This window comes from Xiphophorus hellerii, chromosome 23 (genome assembly GCF_003331165.1).
Source record: "Xiphophorus hellerii strain 12219 chromosome 23, Xiphophorus_hellerii-4.1, whole genome shotgun sequence".
Taxonomy (NCBI): domain Eukaryota; kingdom Metazoa; phylum Chordata; class Actinopteri; order Cyprinodontiformes; family Poeciliidae; genus Xiphophorus; species Xiphophorus hellerii.
In genome coordinates this window covers 11694610-11710820 of record NC_045694.1, presented here as the reverse complement: position 1 = coordinate 11710820, position 16211 = coordinate 11694610, and the positions used below count along the sequence as shown (strand labels likewise).

The window sequence follows — 16211 nt, the reverse complement described above, 5'->3', positions numbered from 1 at the left end:
CCGTAAACCCAGCCTGCGAGGCCCTTGGCCCCATGTTTTACTATACCAGTGACAGCACGGCACTCCAGCTCGCTCTCCGCCTGCAAAGCTACCGCTGGACACTTTGCTATATAGTCATTCACCGGGGAGGAAGACCACATTGTTTTAATAGCCGCCGTGGAGTATCTGATTATGCTTTAAAGTGTGAATTCATGTGTGGGTGTTTGCACGTGTGTTTGTGTCCACACATCATTTGGCGAGCAGCGATCAAATGACGAGATGATCTGTGATCAATGAGCTGTCGACAGAACACTTCTGACCTAGAGAAAAGCAAGTCCCGCGACGGTGCTGGCCCGTTTCAGGCCACCGGGGCAGGGGTACCGCTACACAAAGAGTGCTCTGTCTCTGTCAGGAACCCCCCGAGGACTCCTGCACGGGCCTCGCTCTCCTTGACAACACCCAGCCTAACTAACAGCACTTCATCTGTCTGTACTCATTCAGAAAAGCCAAGATAATATTATCAACTTACCTTCACACTTAAACATACTGATTATTATTTCTAATAATTCTGCTGCGCGTTTAGATTAAGTTAGACAATGTCTGAAGTCAGTGAAAAATTGTTACCACATTGGGCAGGAACATTTCTGCTCTAATTTTACTTTCCTCTTCTATAACTGGCTGTTCGGGCTATCCTACAGTAAGTTTCAGATTCTTCTGCAGTAAATTAAATGTCCCAGCATTTTAAAAACAAACTGCAAACTTTAGACAATACCTACACTGTTGCATTCTAATGAAATGGACTCTTATTTGATTTCTGAAAAGGTCCTTAGACTGAAGAAATCAGTGAAACTTCTCGTCATTTCACTTCATTTCTCAAATGAGAAAATAAGCGCCAGTGTGTAATTTCCAGAAGGGGGAAAAAGTAGCCATTTTTTTGCATTATGTTGCATGTATTATATGTTCAGCATAATTCTGCTCTGGGTATAAAAACCACAGTTTTAAGAGCTCTCTTTGAGTCATGTTAGACTTAGTCATTTAAATGCTTCACATAAAATTCAGCAGTTATTTTGTTTTATTAGCCGCATGTGCTGTGAAAGTTAAATCAGCGTCTAATTCAATCACACATCACATCAGGATGATTTATTATACTTTTACTGACTTTTTAAACTGTTAAGCATTTTCCTGTATCTTCTACCAGAAAGTTTATTGACTGAATAAAATGCCGCTTACAATTAATCTTACATGAGGAAAAATGACTCTGGCTTCTTTCAGACCCCTGTAGTTATATACGAGTGTGGATTACTTAACATCCTAAGTGACCATGTACTCATTGTTATGTTTTGTGGCTCTTTAAAATGTATTGAAGTATGTGGTGAAATTTAAGAAACTTATGCGACTGAATGTGTAATTGCATGGCAAGTTACTTTATGTTCCACTAATGGCTCTTAAAATGCATACAGACATAGAACCTCTTTAGTGTGCTCTATGAACAAAATCCCTTGATTTTAGGTGTTTTGCCTCATGTTTTACTTTGAGTGAATGATTTTAGATTCTAATCGTATGATTAAAAATGATTTAAAACTACATACTTTTAGTGTTGCAAGGGGGTGGAGAATTTCTTCTGGAATTTCTGGATTAATTATTCAGTTAAGGTTATTTATAATGGATAACCCTGAGTGCTATTTTCACAATAGATCAACCGAGAAGCACATTTTTAACACACTTCTTCAATTCCACAGCTGTAGCTACTGAAAATGTTTCCCTCTTTGGCCATTGCACGCTGCAAAAATTACCTCTGGCTGTAGTGCAAACTATGTTTTGGAAAGTTGATTACTTGTAGCAAAGTTTTGTTTTCAACTCTAAAAGTCATTTTGGCAATAATTTATATTTAGGGCATATTGTGCATTCAACTCCATATCTTGTACTTTAATTGTTTGTATTTATGTTTCACTGTAAAGTGTTTGTAGGTTTTTCACGGTATGCTTGTTTTCTGTTTGTTCATGCAACAAACAAACTTGCAGATAGTCTAGTCTAATTGAAATAATTTTCTTCCCTAAAAATATCCCAGGCAAATTTATCGTGGTTTAGTTTTGAAAAGCATAATTTGCAATTTATTAGACGTGACAGGAATTGGAAAAGATGAAAATGGCATAAGACACCATAATGTAAAAAATAGGATCAAGTGGCAACTCCAGCATGAGAAAAAAAGTGAATAAATAAAATAGTCCCCATATTTTTCTCTATTTATATAAAAAGCCTTAATATTCAACATGTTGTAAATGTCAAATATAATAACTAGGTCCTTATGTTTTTCTTTTAAAAATCTTTAAAACCATATTGCAGTTCAATAAAGGTGATAGGTAAATAATTCCAGTAAGACCAGTTGATTTTATTTATATCTATTAACAGTATAATAGTCTTAAAACAGCCACAAATAAACAGTAGCCTGAATAAATCACATTAATACAGGAAAGCACAGCATTGATCAACCTTGGTCCTTATTTTTGTATAAAGGTTTCTTGATGGAAGAAAACCCATTTATTACAAAACATGCAGCTTGTAATCTGGCTGATTTAGTATAAAAACACCTTTTTCTTCATTAAAGCACCTTTAGTTCTAACACTGTTCTTTGTGACAATAGATATGTTCAGACAGGGAGATTTGTTGTTGTTTTTTTATAGTAAGGAGCAAGTGTCTCAGTCTTGTTTTTATCAGCTAAATGATACTGAGCAGTAGCAAGTGAGGCAGGTCAGTGCCTCACTATGCCCCAAACAGCTGAATAATACTTCAGTGTCTCTGGCACTTTCCTAGACATTTCATTAAAGGAACTTTGAACTGTACAAATGGTATGGTAGAAAGGTTCAGCCTTTTAAAAACTGAAATTGTTGAGACCTTGATATACCTTGATACTGGTGACCATCCCATTCCTAGTTCCAAGCATCACTAAGGAGTATATCCTATCATTAAAATCTGTCTTTTGAAAAAAAATAATGCCATGTAGTAAAATGCATATTAAGTTTAGAAAAATGTCAGAACAATATTTTTCACATATTTGGAACATCTAATAATGCTATACAAAAACTGTACAGCTCTTTTAAACTTTAACAACCACATAATGGTTAATGCTACCCTTAAGGTTCACTGTGCCTTATTAAACTGCAGAACTGGAGATTTGTTAAGAGATGTTTTTAGAGTCAATGGTCCATGAAGATTTAAGTGAAGAATTCGACTGCAACATTGTAAGTCATGCCATTAAGGTCTGTATTAAAGTTGATTATCCTTGCCTATAGATTCATGGTTGATATTTTTGGGAAATTGAGGCAACAGGGTTTTAAAGGCATAGTGTGAGGTAATGTTGGAAGTGATAGGGTCTCCCCTGGGGTTGATTAAGCTCAACCTTGTAACTTTCACTTAATGGGAAATGACCCTGTAGAGCCTCGAGACTGACTGCACACTCACAACTAGCCATTACTAACACACACAAACACATAGGGGCACACACACTTCATACATTCCACCTTAAGTCCCCATAACTCCCTAACGCACCAACTGCTGTTTGGTTTAAAACTGGGCTGTCTGCAATTAACTGTGTTATTTCAAGCTTATTCTCTAGCTGTTGCTCACTGAATAAACTGTTCCAATTGCTCCCCAACTGCCAACTGAGCAGAACAGTGAGTAGGTGTTTCTGTTATCACAGAGTGCTTTTGAATAACACACCAAGGATTTCACAATCTAGTCCAATTCAGTCTATGATTTCAGCTTGGTTAGCCAATGTTAACCTATTATCTGATAGTTTTACCAAAGCTGGATCTGTCAATGTTTTTTGATTTAAAAATGCAGTATGCCAAACTTGGTGCCAAACTTTCATGCTAATTTATCTGATCAGCTGGAGATAGCTCTAAGCCAGACACGTATCAGAGTAACCCAGACCTTATGAAGGCCTAGATTAAAAAATGCTAAATAAGACTTTGATGGGCTGCTGATAACAGTAGTTTTTGCATCTTAACAATAAAATGCTAGGTTTATACAATTGTCCCAAAAACCTTTTCTATTGTATTTCACTGGGCCTTTATTCCAATAATTGTAATTCTGGATGTGCTCTACAAACAGGCACTTAATTTTTTTAATTCAGTAAATTAATAGAGTAAATGGAGCTATGTAATATTTGATGAGTGGATTGAAATATTTCTTCCAACACAGCATAGTGGGTAATAGTTTAGTCAGGTATTATCATCCGCTAAAACAGACTAAATAGTGATATTGCATTGATATATTTATGTCGCTGACATAAAGCCTGTTTCAAAGAGAGAGCCTGTAGCATTAGCCCCACAGCTCTCATATGTGTACCATGTATGCCATCCATGTATGCTTCAAGTACATCTGCAACTTTCATATGAATTTCATGCAATACAATGCTATCACTCTTTTTGATCTTAGGAAGACTCACTCACCTCAGGATGATGGCTGCTTGACAATAAAAGTAAAACTAATGTCATGGACACTGGATGTCTGGATTTATTTACTGTCTTTCATCTACTTACAGTTGTGCGTGCCCAACATAATTCATGCCCTTGGCAGACTTGAGTTTAAAGTGATCTTTTTATTTGACCAACATATTTCTTGTGATTTGAAGTAATATTAATATTTTGAAGTGGCAAAGACAGGAGGTCTTCCAGCCTCAATTAAAATTAAATATAAGACACGTCTTAGATAGTGCATCTTGGACCTTTGTTTATTATCTTTTGACATAGGCGTGTCTCATTTCCTATCAGAAACAAACTTTGTTGAATAAAAATAATTTTCCATAATAAGTTTTAGCTCAACTGTCAAAAACTTTGCTATCTAAATACGGGTTTTAGTAAAAATATGGCTACAAATATGATCCTCTTCTCTACTAAATGTCTCTTTCATTATCAAAATGACAGAGACAAGAGATTGCTTTGTCTCTACAAAATAAAATTATTCTGATCAGTAGTAATCAGGTCATGAATAAACTTAATTTTCTAATATTCAACAGACATAAAAACCTGTATCTGTGTTTGCTGGGATTTAGGATAATCGGCTCTGCCAGTGAATGGATTCTTTCCATGAAGGAGCTCAGCTGAGATCAACATTAGACTGACTGATGGAGGAGATATTTTCCTCTCATTTGGTCTTACCCTCTTTTAATAGGTCACTGCTATAACAAACTAATTATTTACGGTAAAAGCCTAATTCATCCAGCAGATATTAATCTCTAGCCGTTGTCTGGTAATTCAGCCCTACCACAGAAAGACCGTTTAAATAAACACTGATGGTGACCAGAGAGAGGGAGGGCAATCGCTCATGACGAGTGATGATCCTCTCTACTATCTCTATTCGCTTGGAGGCCTAAACAGTTTATTTCGTGTTTGCAGTCACTTCCTAGAGGTTGTTAAGCTGATGTACAGTTTGACAGAAACGGAGGGAAACCAGATCATTGGAGGAAGATTGTTTTGACCTGATAAGTAGAGAAGGGTACATTAGGGAGAAAAATGGAGTAAAACACTAAAACTCTAGGATTAGCCTTGTATTCAGTTTACACAGATTACAGTGTAGAAAACATTTTATGTACAAAAGTAGATATTCTCTGACTAATTGGAGCTACATAAGTCTTTATTGGCTATGATCCTTACCATTTACAGAAATGATGGCAGTCTAGTTGTCCATCAAGATAAACAGTATTTTGACAAATAAATCTCACCATGTACAAAATTAATAATTAGACTTTTCACAAATGTTTGGAGAAATGTAACTTTGAACATCTACATTTCTACAATAACTCACTCCTGAACAGTAGCTTTATTCTCATTCTAGAGCTACACATTTAATTTTCTACTCTTCTACATAATATAATCTATTGAGCTAGTTTTTCTTTTAAAGTGGTCCATTTTTATGAGGAACAAAACGTTTGGTATAAAATTGCTGGTATCTAATAAAAATGCTAATACTAATAAAACTATTTCCTAAGCTCTTTGCCTGTGACACTTCACAGAAGACAATGCCAAATTTAATTTCAAATGTTCTCTTAATTATTCTTTTACAGAATGATCTCCTGTCTTTTCTTCTCTTTTGCCATAGCATGTGAGTGTAAAATATAAAGTCTTGTCTGGATTTTTTATAAAAGCAGATGAAGTACTAGTTTCAGGATTTCTCTGCAGCTTAGCTCTTCCCATTGATGCACACTTCTGTGGGTTGAATTTACAAACACAACTCCATTTACCCAACAATGATGGGTCTTCCCTAGCTCACAGAGTATAGTGTTAATGTTGGTTAATCTGACTGCGACAAATGATGAATAACTTTTCCAAGTGCACAGGATCCAAAGGATTAACACCGTTTACTTCTTGCTATATGCTGGGTGTCTCCTCTGGCAATGACTAGAATTGATAACCAGCTGTGAGAGGCAACAATGTTTATGCACAACTAAACAGTCACATTGAGTAGTTATCAGAAAGGCTTCATGGGTAAAATTGTTCTCCATAGATTATTTGACTTTGACTAAGGCATTATTATAAAATTATTGCAGTTTACATTTCTTGCCATGCATCAACTACCCTTCTCCGAGTTTAACTTTAATCCCACCATCTTCTCATACACATATTCACAAAAACTCTGAGGAGCATGAGAACGGGCTAAATCCTTGACAACTTCAATGAAACCTCACACAAAGACTAAAACTCAGAGCCGGGGCGAGAGAAATGCAACACCTTACAGTAGCCTGACCTCCTCCAGGTAACACAGACATGTATGCACCAGATACCGGGCGTGGCCAGCTCCCTGCACAAAGCCAGAAATAAAGAGTGAAGCTATTGCTTTCAGCTGCAGGACCCCCAGGTGACCTTCCTTATCGACCCCTGCATGACCCCCTTAGTGAGGGGAAAAAGAGCAGGAAAGCTCTCAGTGTCATTGCACAGAAGTTAAAGACACAGGAATAGCTTGACAATAACTATAAAGGATGCGGTCATTGTGCATTCTCAGTGTGGATCAGTGTGTAGGTAATGGTCTCAGGTCTTGGATCCTTGCGCCCACCTTAAAAGCCCAGGATGGTCATAAGTCAAACTCTTTTCTCTATCTACTCTCTCAATATGAGTGTAGCCTCAAGTCTTTGGTCATTCATGTATTGTTCCTTATGTTTTTCTCCACAGATAGGCTGCTTTTTCTTTTTCGGGTCAAAAAGAGGTTCATGGCTTTAGGGTAGAACTGTGCTAAACTTACACCAAGGAATGTGTCACATCAAGCTTTAACACCAGCTGGGAATGGGAGCTCTGGGCCACAAAGTTTTTCATTCCTTTTCTGAAATTTCTGCCATAAATAATTTCAAAGCCCTTTACAGAAGATGACTTGGGTTGAACATAACTATTGGAATGTGTTTTGTTTTGCAGTGACTTTATGTATACCACCGCTGTACACTAGGCAGACGTCTTCCATCTTAACTCGTGTGTAAACAGTTATCCTTTCTGTTTATGTTCTGATATGTTACGGTGAACCCGGTGAGAGTGCTCTATAACCACTGTATAAATCCATCCATCCATCTTCTGTAAGATTTCTCACATTAGGGCGTCTTTTCTCTGCAGTCGACCTGGAGCACATGAGGACCATAAAGGCAGACAAACACCAGCGCCTGTGCCAGGAGAACGGCCTCATCAGTCAGTTCGTATCGGCCAAGACGGGGGATTCGGTTTGTAAAACCCTCCTTTGAGTCATGCTCAGTGTTTTTTAGTAAAGTTTGTATGGTTTATTTTTATTTTTGTCTTTCTCAAGGTTTATCTGTGTTTCCAGCGAGTAGCAGCTGAAATTCTTGGTATCAAGCTAAATAAAGCAGAAATAGAACAGTCCCAGGTGAGCCATAAGCATATATATTTTTAAAATTCTTATTTACTCCTGAGTAATTCACCAAATCTGTTCATTCTTTTGCCAAATATTTCTTGTACTTGAATACGTTGCATAAGTATTGATACCCCTTGGACTTTGGTACATATTGTGATGGCACAACCACAATCTGCACTTAATTAAGATTTCGTGTGATCAAGGATTCTAGTAGTCCTTAAAAGTATTAAATTTTATATAATCTTCCAGCCATGTATGAGTGTGAAAAACCACATTTCTGAAATAAAAAGGGCTTTTCATGATTTTATCATTTTAAAATGTTTTTTCTAACACAGTGAGCATTTGTTTTTTGAGTTACTGACAAACACACTCATTCAGAAATTAAAAAGGACAATTACATCGACAGTGTTTTAGCCACTAGATTTTTGGGTTTTAACCGGAGCCAGGGTTATTGGACTGGGTTTGGCTTGGATGTCAAACAAAGCTGTAAAATTTCAACACTTTGGAATGCTATTAATTACTGTATCACTGAACACAAACTGCAATTGAAAGAATATGTATTTAATATTACATAATCAGTCCAGATTCTTCTAAGTGTTTCAGATTTTAACAAACCTAATTTTGTCAGGATGTCATAAAAAATGAATTGTCCCTGTAGTTCACTGAGAAATCAAAAACCAGCTTCAGTATTGTATTGTTTCTTGATTTGTTGGGGGAAACAATAATAACATTCATGAATGACCATAAGGTTATAAAACACCCTGGTCTGTTGCCTAGGAACCCTTGGTGATAGATTAATGCTAAGTAGTGCATAATAGGGAGTTGAATGAAAAATGATAGCTGGTTTAAAAAAAATACAATTTTGCAAATAAGTCTGAAGAATATGGTTTGTTGTGCTCTTGTATTCATCCCCCTTTACTCTGATTCTGCTAAATAAGATGTGGTGCAGTCAGTCACCTAATCACAGAATAGAGTCCACTTTTGTTTGTTTTTCATACTAAAATTAATATTTTGTTTCATTTTCCTTTATTCAACTAGGTTTTCCATAGGTTTATTTTCTAAGTGACAGTACATTTTAATAACAAGTATACAACTGAGTAGGAAACTGCTTACAGACAGACACGTAAATAACACCAAACTGCATTATTTACTAATTAAGTGTAGTTCTAAAAGCCAGTTGGTTGCACTGAATTTTGTTTTACAGTATCAGAGTAAAAGGAGGTTCAATAAAATTCACATTTAAGTTGTGCAAGAAATTTGAAAAACATTCATCATTTTCCTTCAACTTACGAACTATGCACCACTTTGTTTTGGTCCATGAAATTCCTCAAAATACATTAAGATTTGTTGCAATAACATGATGAAATGTAGAAAAGTTAAGTGGGTATCAATACTTTAGCAAGAGGTTGTGTATTCTGTGTTATGCTTGAACTTAAGGGAGGTCACAGAGAGTGTGTTAGGTCATCAAAGGTTACCACACCCTGACATTTTGTACTTTTTGTTGTGTAAACATGAGTTTGTTACGTCTGCTCCTCTGTGATGGTCTTTCTACCATTGACGCGGTCCTTCTGTAAATAGAACCACGCTGACCGCATTAATGCATGAAGTCCGGGGTCAAAGGTAGGCAGTTGTAAGGGTGAGGAGGTTAGGGCGGGTTGTCTGATTTATTTAGCTTATCTCCCACCGTTTTAGGATGAAACGGGGTCTCCGCTTGCCAGTCAGCCAAAGGTGCCCAATGGTGGCAGCTGTAGGATTTACAAGGCCACCTCCCCCAGAAGCATTAATCCTGGGTCTGATATGAACGGCTGGAGCCACACTGGCTGGGCAGTGGTTGATGAGCATGGGGGCTACAGAGAGGTCAGGACCCCCAGAGAAGGGAGAGCATATAGAAGAAGGACTGACCAAATTCCCAAGATCCACTCCCATCACCAACAGGGCTGCTGACTAACAGAAAATGGCTACACACTAATAGAGCTGTCCATCTACTTTCCTCTCCCAGCCCTCCCTTGATAGTTCTGTCAGTTAAGAAAAGTGCTTTAATCCAGACCAATCAGGCTGGGTGACTGACTGAATCCACTTTACACCTTGAGGAAAAGGGTTGAGATGATCTGACATGAACCAAAAAATGGAGCAATTCAAATAAATAACTATAGAGTTTAAGTCAAGATTACTTTTATAGCCAAATATTTCTAAAATATGAATGTGCCACAGCAAATTGAGGTGAGGATTCCTTCAATTGAATATCTTAATCAAGGTCTTTTTTATTGATAAAGAAGTTCTTAAAAAATTAGGACAAAAAAAGGAAGAACATCATACTGCTTATAAATTAACACTCTAGGAACCATTTGCTTATCTGCTAGCCTTACAGAAATGTACCAAGAGAAAAAAAGAAGGGGAAAGGCAGATGGGCTGGGGACTGAGTGAAATTAAGCAGAGTTGTATAGAAAATGACATATAAGACGTATGTGCACACATTATCATTCATATCATTCATATCAGCTATTGTCCGTCTTTCCTTTTATCAGTAAATGTCAGAAATTGTTGCCAGGTGGTGTAAAAGCTGCACTGCAAAAACACAAAATCTTATCACGTACGATTTCTTAGCAGATTTTTTCTCTTATGGAAAAAAAATCTTTTGTTAAATCAATTTTAAGGAATTATTGACTTTAAACAACCTCCTTTATTATACTGAAAAGTTACTTGTAAGTTAGATTTGCCTTATTTCAAGTGTACTAACATATTTACACCAGAAAAAAATACTTTCAGATGTTGTGTTCTTTCAGTGTGGACATAGAATCTTTTCTGTATAACTTCAGTAACCCATTGTGCACATGAAGGAGGCAAGGAGTCTTTCCAATGCAAATAAACAACTATAGACGACAACACAAATCTCCTGGCTAGGAGAGTAAACAAGGACAAACTCCAAAAAAACAGTTCATTTTACAAATATCTGTTTTATGGTTAAGAGAAACATGTTTACCAGTTGTTACGTTTTCAACACATTTTTAAAATGTAGATCAATTTGAAATCAATTTAATGCATTCAGCTAATGCAATTAACTTATGTTTATGTATTATAAAATTTATCAATGTTATTCCAAGTCACTTTGACACAACCAGGTGGTATCCAGTACTGATCCAAAATCAGTCTAGATCACTGCAGTTTATTCCAACAGGATCCAGTTGTACAGTGACACTCAGGTTCAAGTACTTAAGATCTCAGGTATATTATACCACACTCAAAGTCAAGTCATCATATAACAGCTATGAAAAGTCTTTCTATGGAAGCCCAGCTGGTTGGAATGAATTGTTGACCTTGCAGCATTTGGTGTTTTCAGTTTTCTTTTTTTTTGATAAAAAAAACCAAAACAAAAAAAAACCCCACATTGCTAAATAAGAAAATCACAATCTTACTAAAGAACTGTTGCAGACTGAGATCTTTGTTTTGTTTGGGAAACACTGGAGTGAAATAAAAGCAATAACCATACATGTTATGGAGCATTAAAAAAGGAATGTGCATCGTTTCTCTTCCAAGAAAAAAATAGTATAAGCATTTTTAAAGAACGCCAGAGTTTAATGTTTGTGTCATGCATCCAGAGATGAGGCTTTGAGCAGGTCATGGCCCTGGTTGTAGCTGTAGGCCCAGGAAAGCCTCATTATCAGCTGTCATGTTTAGAGAGCTGAACATGAGGGTCACAACCCCCCGACGGTATTATATCTGCCTGGCAGCCCTCTCCGTCTTGGTTCTCTGTCTGCCGGATCAGATAGTGAGGCTGGAGATCACTCAGTAACCCCGACACCAGGCTTCGGCGGCTCATTAATCTGACAAGCAGCCAGGAAATTCAGCAGTGTGGACTGATCTCCAGTGGTCATGCAGAAAAAAAGGTTGACTTCTGTAAAACTGCCATCAAATATATACTTATTTCAATAAAAGAAATAATGACAATAATAAGAGTAGAGTACTGCAACATGACTTTAGTCTAAAACTCAGCCTGCATCAGTCCAAAAAATGAATTGAGAAGCAAATAAGTCATATGTAATACCTGTCAGCATCAATAACAATTGAGTTTCAAATGTTTGTTAAAAATGATTAGCTGAATATATTTTAGATCCTGTTTCTAATCTGAGGTTCTTTTTTTATCCTGGTTAAAGTCAATTTAAACTAGTTTAATAATCTTAGTTTAATAATTATTTATTTAAAACTAATGTACAATAGTGCGACAGAGTGGCGACCTGCCCAGGGCGTACCCCGCCTCTCGCCCGAAACGTTCGCTGGAGATAAGCTCCAGCACCCCTGCTGACCCCACTAGGGACAAGGGTGTACAGAAAATGGATGGATGTACATTAGTGTCTGACTTTAAATATTTGTACTGCTTGTATATAGACATTGCTTGTTGATTTTGTATATTTGGCTTAGCTGTGCCCACTGGAGCTATTTTTCAAGTTTTGGATTTTATTTTTACTCCATTTCCCATCTATTGTCTTTACTAAAACTTGGTGTTCATTCTTCTCTTTCTTACTGTTCTCTTTGCCATTTTTCTGTTTTATGTTTTTCATCTTTCCTTCTCTGCATTCATCCACTGCTCAGAGGATTGTGAAAGCTGAGCTGGTGGACTACCCACATGATGAAGGCCCAATTAGACAGGACAACGCTCAGCAAAGCAAAATCTGTTTGCTTCAGTAACTTAAAGTATGTCACTTCAGTTACTGAGTAGATCTAAACTCTGCTGTAATGCAGACACAGTAAGTCGGTAGTTGGTAATCTATTCCCTGTAGTTCAGATATGACCTCTAGAAAAATATACTAGAACCTGATTACTCATTAGCTCTCTGCCATTATGTTACAAGTGATTCAGTTATATTTTAATGACCTGTTTTGATGGTAACTTCAACTTTCAGGTACCTCCAGACCTTTGTTTCAACCAGAGTTTTAATTTCTGGCATACATGCTGAGCCTTGTGTTGAAGAAACAGCTCTGCAGTTTGAGATCATGCTTATTCAGAGTCAGACCAACGCCACGTATGTCTGGCTGCTGCATATGTTCCCACAGTGAGCAACTGTAGTAAATCACTCTGTACACATTTAAAACCCCCATTAAATGTTACATTTTACAATCCTTGTTCAAAATTATGGAATTACTTTGTGTGCAAAATATGCAGTTGTTTGACTTTGCATCAAAACAAACAAACAAAAAACTCTAACAGTTTTATTAACTAGCTGAACATTCTGTAATATGCATTTCTAAAACAAATACATGCACAGATCTGACTACTCAAATGATGCTGCAGTTCAAGGACGGCACTTGAAGACGTTACTGAGATGTTGAGCCTGCTATACCAAACAAATATATGAACATCACCTGGAATGTTCCTGCTTATTGGCGAAAGGAACCGGCCAGGTGGCAGGCATTACCTTTCCAGTAAGTGGAGAGGTGGGCAATTAAATTTTAGATGTTTTTTTTTTCTTTCATTTTTCATGATGAAAATGCTTTTTGCCAGCCCAAATGTTTTAACCAAATCATGCCGTATAAAAGGCAGATCTTGCAAGTGCTAAGAAAATGTGCAGTATGTGCACTTCTGTATTTAAAAAAAAGAAATAATAATAATAATAATCTAAAATGTTTCTGGCATTACACCAAATAGAAATATTTTTTGCAGTCCTAACTGACCCACAACAGGAATCATTAAGTTTGATCTAATGTCATGCTGAAAAAGAGAGGTTCCCTTTTGAAGTGTGTAAGTTCATGGTTTCAACTTTCCAGTTTTTAGATTCCTTTAGTAGTAGTAATAGTATCTGATGAAATTGTAGCAGCAGATTTTTAACCCTCTGCTTGTGTTTCCATTTTTACAGCGTGTTGTGAAGGCGGACATCGTGAACTACAGTCAGGACACCGTAGCCAGGACAGCCAACACCCCTCGCAGCTCCATGTGTGTGCTTCAGTGATCCTCTCAAGCACAAAAACACACACATTAAGATGTAAAATCGATCGTCTTCAGGCAGTATTAGAACTTCGAGTGAACTGGATGAGAAAGTATTCGGAGCGAGGTTTCTGTGTTCCTGTGTGTCAGTCGTATTGCTTGGATGAAGAACAGACTGCGTGGCTCCGAGGCCTTGGCATGTAGTTCAGATATTTAGCAGGAATTAGTTCTTGGGTGGTTCACCAAAAAAGAAAATGGGACCTCAGTTTTTTAAGTTTATGTGCAGCTATCAATTACTTCTATACCTTTAAAGCTATTACCTGATTTATACCTTAGGGTGAAGCTGGTAATTTAAAGGAGCAACATAGCAACTGAAAACAATGTTATAGAGACGTTTTTTTGTTTGTTTTTTTCTTTAGCTTTTAGTTTGATAGTCTGCATATTTCAGCTTTAACATATTTTCTGTTTTTTTTATTGAAAATTGCAAATAAAGGACAGGCAGAGGTAAAATCAATATCTTTCATACTTTTATTAAGATCTTTTCTTCTATATGTACTGTTTACTTGTAAACCAGAAAGGTAGAGTGAAAATGCTGCTTTTACTGAAGTAAAACTCCAATTACTGTTTGCCAATTAGGTGGTTGCTTGCTCAGTGTAAACAGTATGCTGTTATTTCACTTAGAGACATTCCAAGATTTATTCTTAACTACTTTTTTCTCCTGATTCAACAATAAGTTGCAACCTGCAAAGTAGTTCTATCCAATTTGTTTTAGTTCACTGGATTTTAGTGATTCAGCTCTTCCTATAATTTTACATTTCCACTCTCATTTTGTTAGTTGTTGAAACATTGACAATCCTAAAAGAAATATCTGAGTATATCTGTGTCATTTAAGCTTCTTTTAGATTAGTTGTTGGACTTTCAGTTGTAAAATAAATGTTCATGTTGGAGAATGGCAATGATGCATAAGGTCTTAATTTTGCTGTCTTAAATGGGAGTTCTTTAGCTTGTCTGTCCCTTAAATGTGTTCAATTTTAAATGTCTTCTTTCCCAATCAGCTTCTATATGATGCTATATGTCAGCATGCTGTTGAAACTGCATTGTTGATTTCTGGTGCAGTAACTCATCTAAGTGGTCAGAGAACATTCTGCAAATGCTGAATATGTAAACAAAATGTACTTTTCGAGAATGTAGAGATACACTCATTATAAAGCAAGAAAGATTTGTTTCCAAATAAAAAGTTGCAACATGGAAAACAAGATGTGCTTGTGTCCCTCTGTTAATACAAAACCTGTTGCATATGGTGAGTTTTTAAGTTTTCAAAGTTCGGTTTTATTATTAGGCAATGAACTTGCATACACTTGAGTAGGATCACTTGCTTGCATCATTTGTATTTATGATATCTTACAAATAATATCACTGCTTAAAGTATGGATGGTTTTGAAATGATGATCGTTCTTAAGACATTTAAAATTTTTTTTTGGTTTATGTCATTTAAAACTTGTAGTTTTAAAATGATATTTTTAAAACTACTACATTTCCAGGGTTTTTGATAAACTTGCTTTGTTGGCCCTCAAATCTTCACCTTTCCATGATCTGCATCAGTCTTTGCAGAATTTGGTCATTTATAGCAACCATTAGACTGTTTCCACACCTGATTGTCTGGTAGACTCTCACTGATTGGGGACCAAGATTGCAACATTTGATTACATTTCCAGCGGGTTTGTTTCATTTTCACGCTGCACTGTGTCAAATGAACCAAACCTTTGAAAACCCTGTTCACCCATTTACCTATGGTGGCGCTGCATCACAAACCACTGGAAACGACATGAAAACCTCTGAAGAAGACAACGAGTGCAACTTATTTCTTTACAAAATGTAAAAAAAAATGGAGTGGTATCAGATTTTAGTTGTAGGATTTCACTTTTCTTGTTGGTAAAAGACCACGTGCCACTTCTCCCTCTAATGATAGACATATGCATTTGTTTTGGTTGTACTTGCTCAGAATACCCTGCGCTATATTTTGTTTCCTGCTTTTGGAGCAGTCTCCGGTTTGCCTGCATTGACATAGGCTATGGATTTGAATCACTCTGGAATTCAGTTCAGCCAAATTGAGACCTAGAGTTTTAGGTGGACCAGAGTTTGGTGCTTTGGTCCACATCAGACCAAAAAAGCTAACTTTTTGATGATGCTATGGAGTCTCCTTCAGGCCTTCATTTGTCAAATTTACTGCAGAAGAACTCACCAGAGGCAGGCTTCTTGTTTCTGAATACTCCGAATGACAGATTAAATGCTATGATACTAATCAAGGTTAAACACTTTCAAACATCACTTTAATACAAGGATTGATTGTCTCTTTAAAGGTTCTAGCGAATCATTCCACTCTATTTAGTACTTCTTTGTAAAATTTGAAACCATGTTTATTTTTTATTCTGTCTTTAATGGCATGGAGGATTGCACTAGACAACTCC

General features: G+C 36.7%; 1 protein-coding gene across 3 annotated transcripts in view; it reads left to right on the top strand.

Annotated features, from left to right (window-relative positions):
* The window catches only part of rab28 (RAB28, member RAS oncogene family), a 33184-nt gene extending 18183 nt beyond the window's left edge, over positions 1 to 15001 (top strand). For all 3 annotated transcript variants that reach the window (XM_032555350.1, XM_032555348.1, XM_032555349.1), the window contains 3 exons: positions 7575 to 7678; positions 7762 to 7839; positions 13676 to 15001. In XM_032555350.1, the coding sequence (XP_032411241.1) occupies positions 7575 to 7678; positions 7762 to 7793 (136 nt within the window). In that variant the 3' untranslated portion in view covers positions 7794 to 7839; positions 13676 to 15001. The remainder of the gene's footprint in view (positions 1 to 7574; positions 7679 to 7761; positions 7840 to 13675) is intronic.
* The last annotated feature ends 1210 nt before the right edge of the window (positions 15002 to 16211 follow it).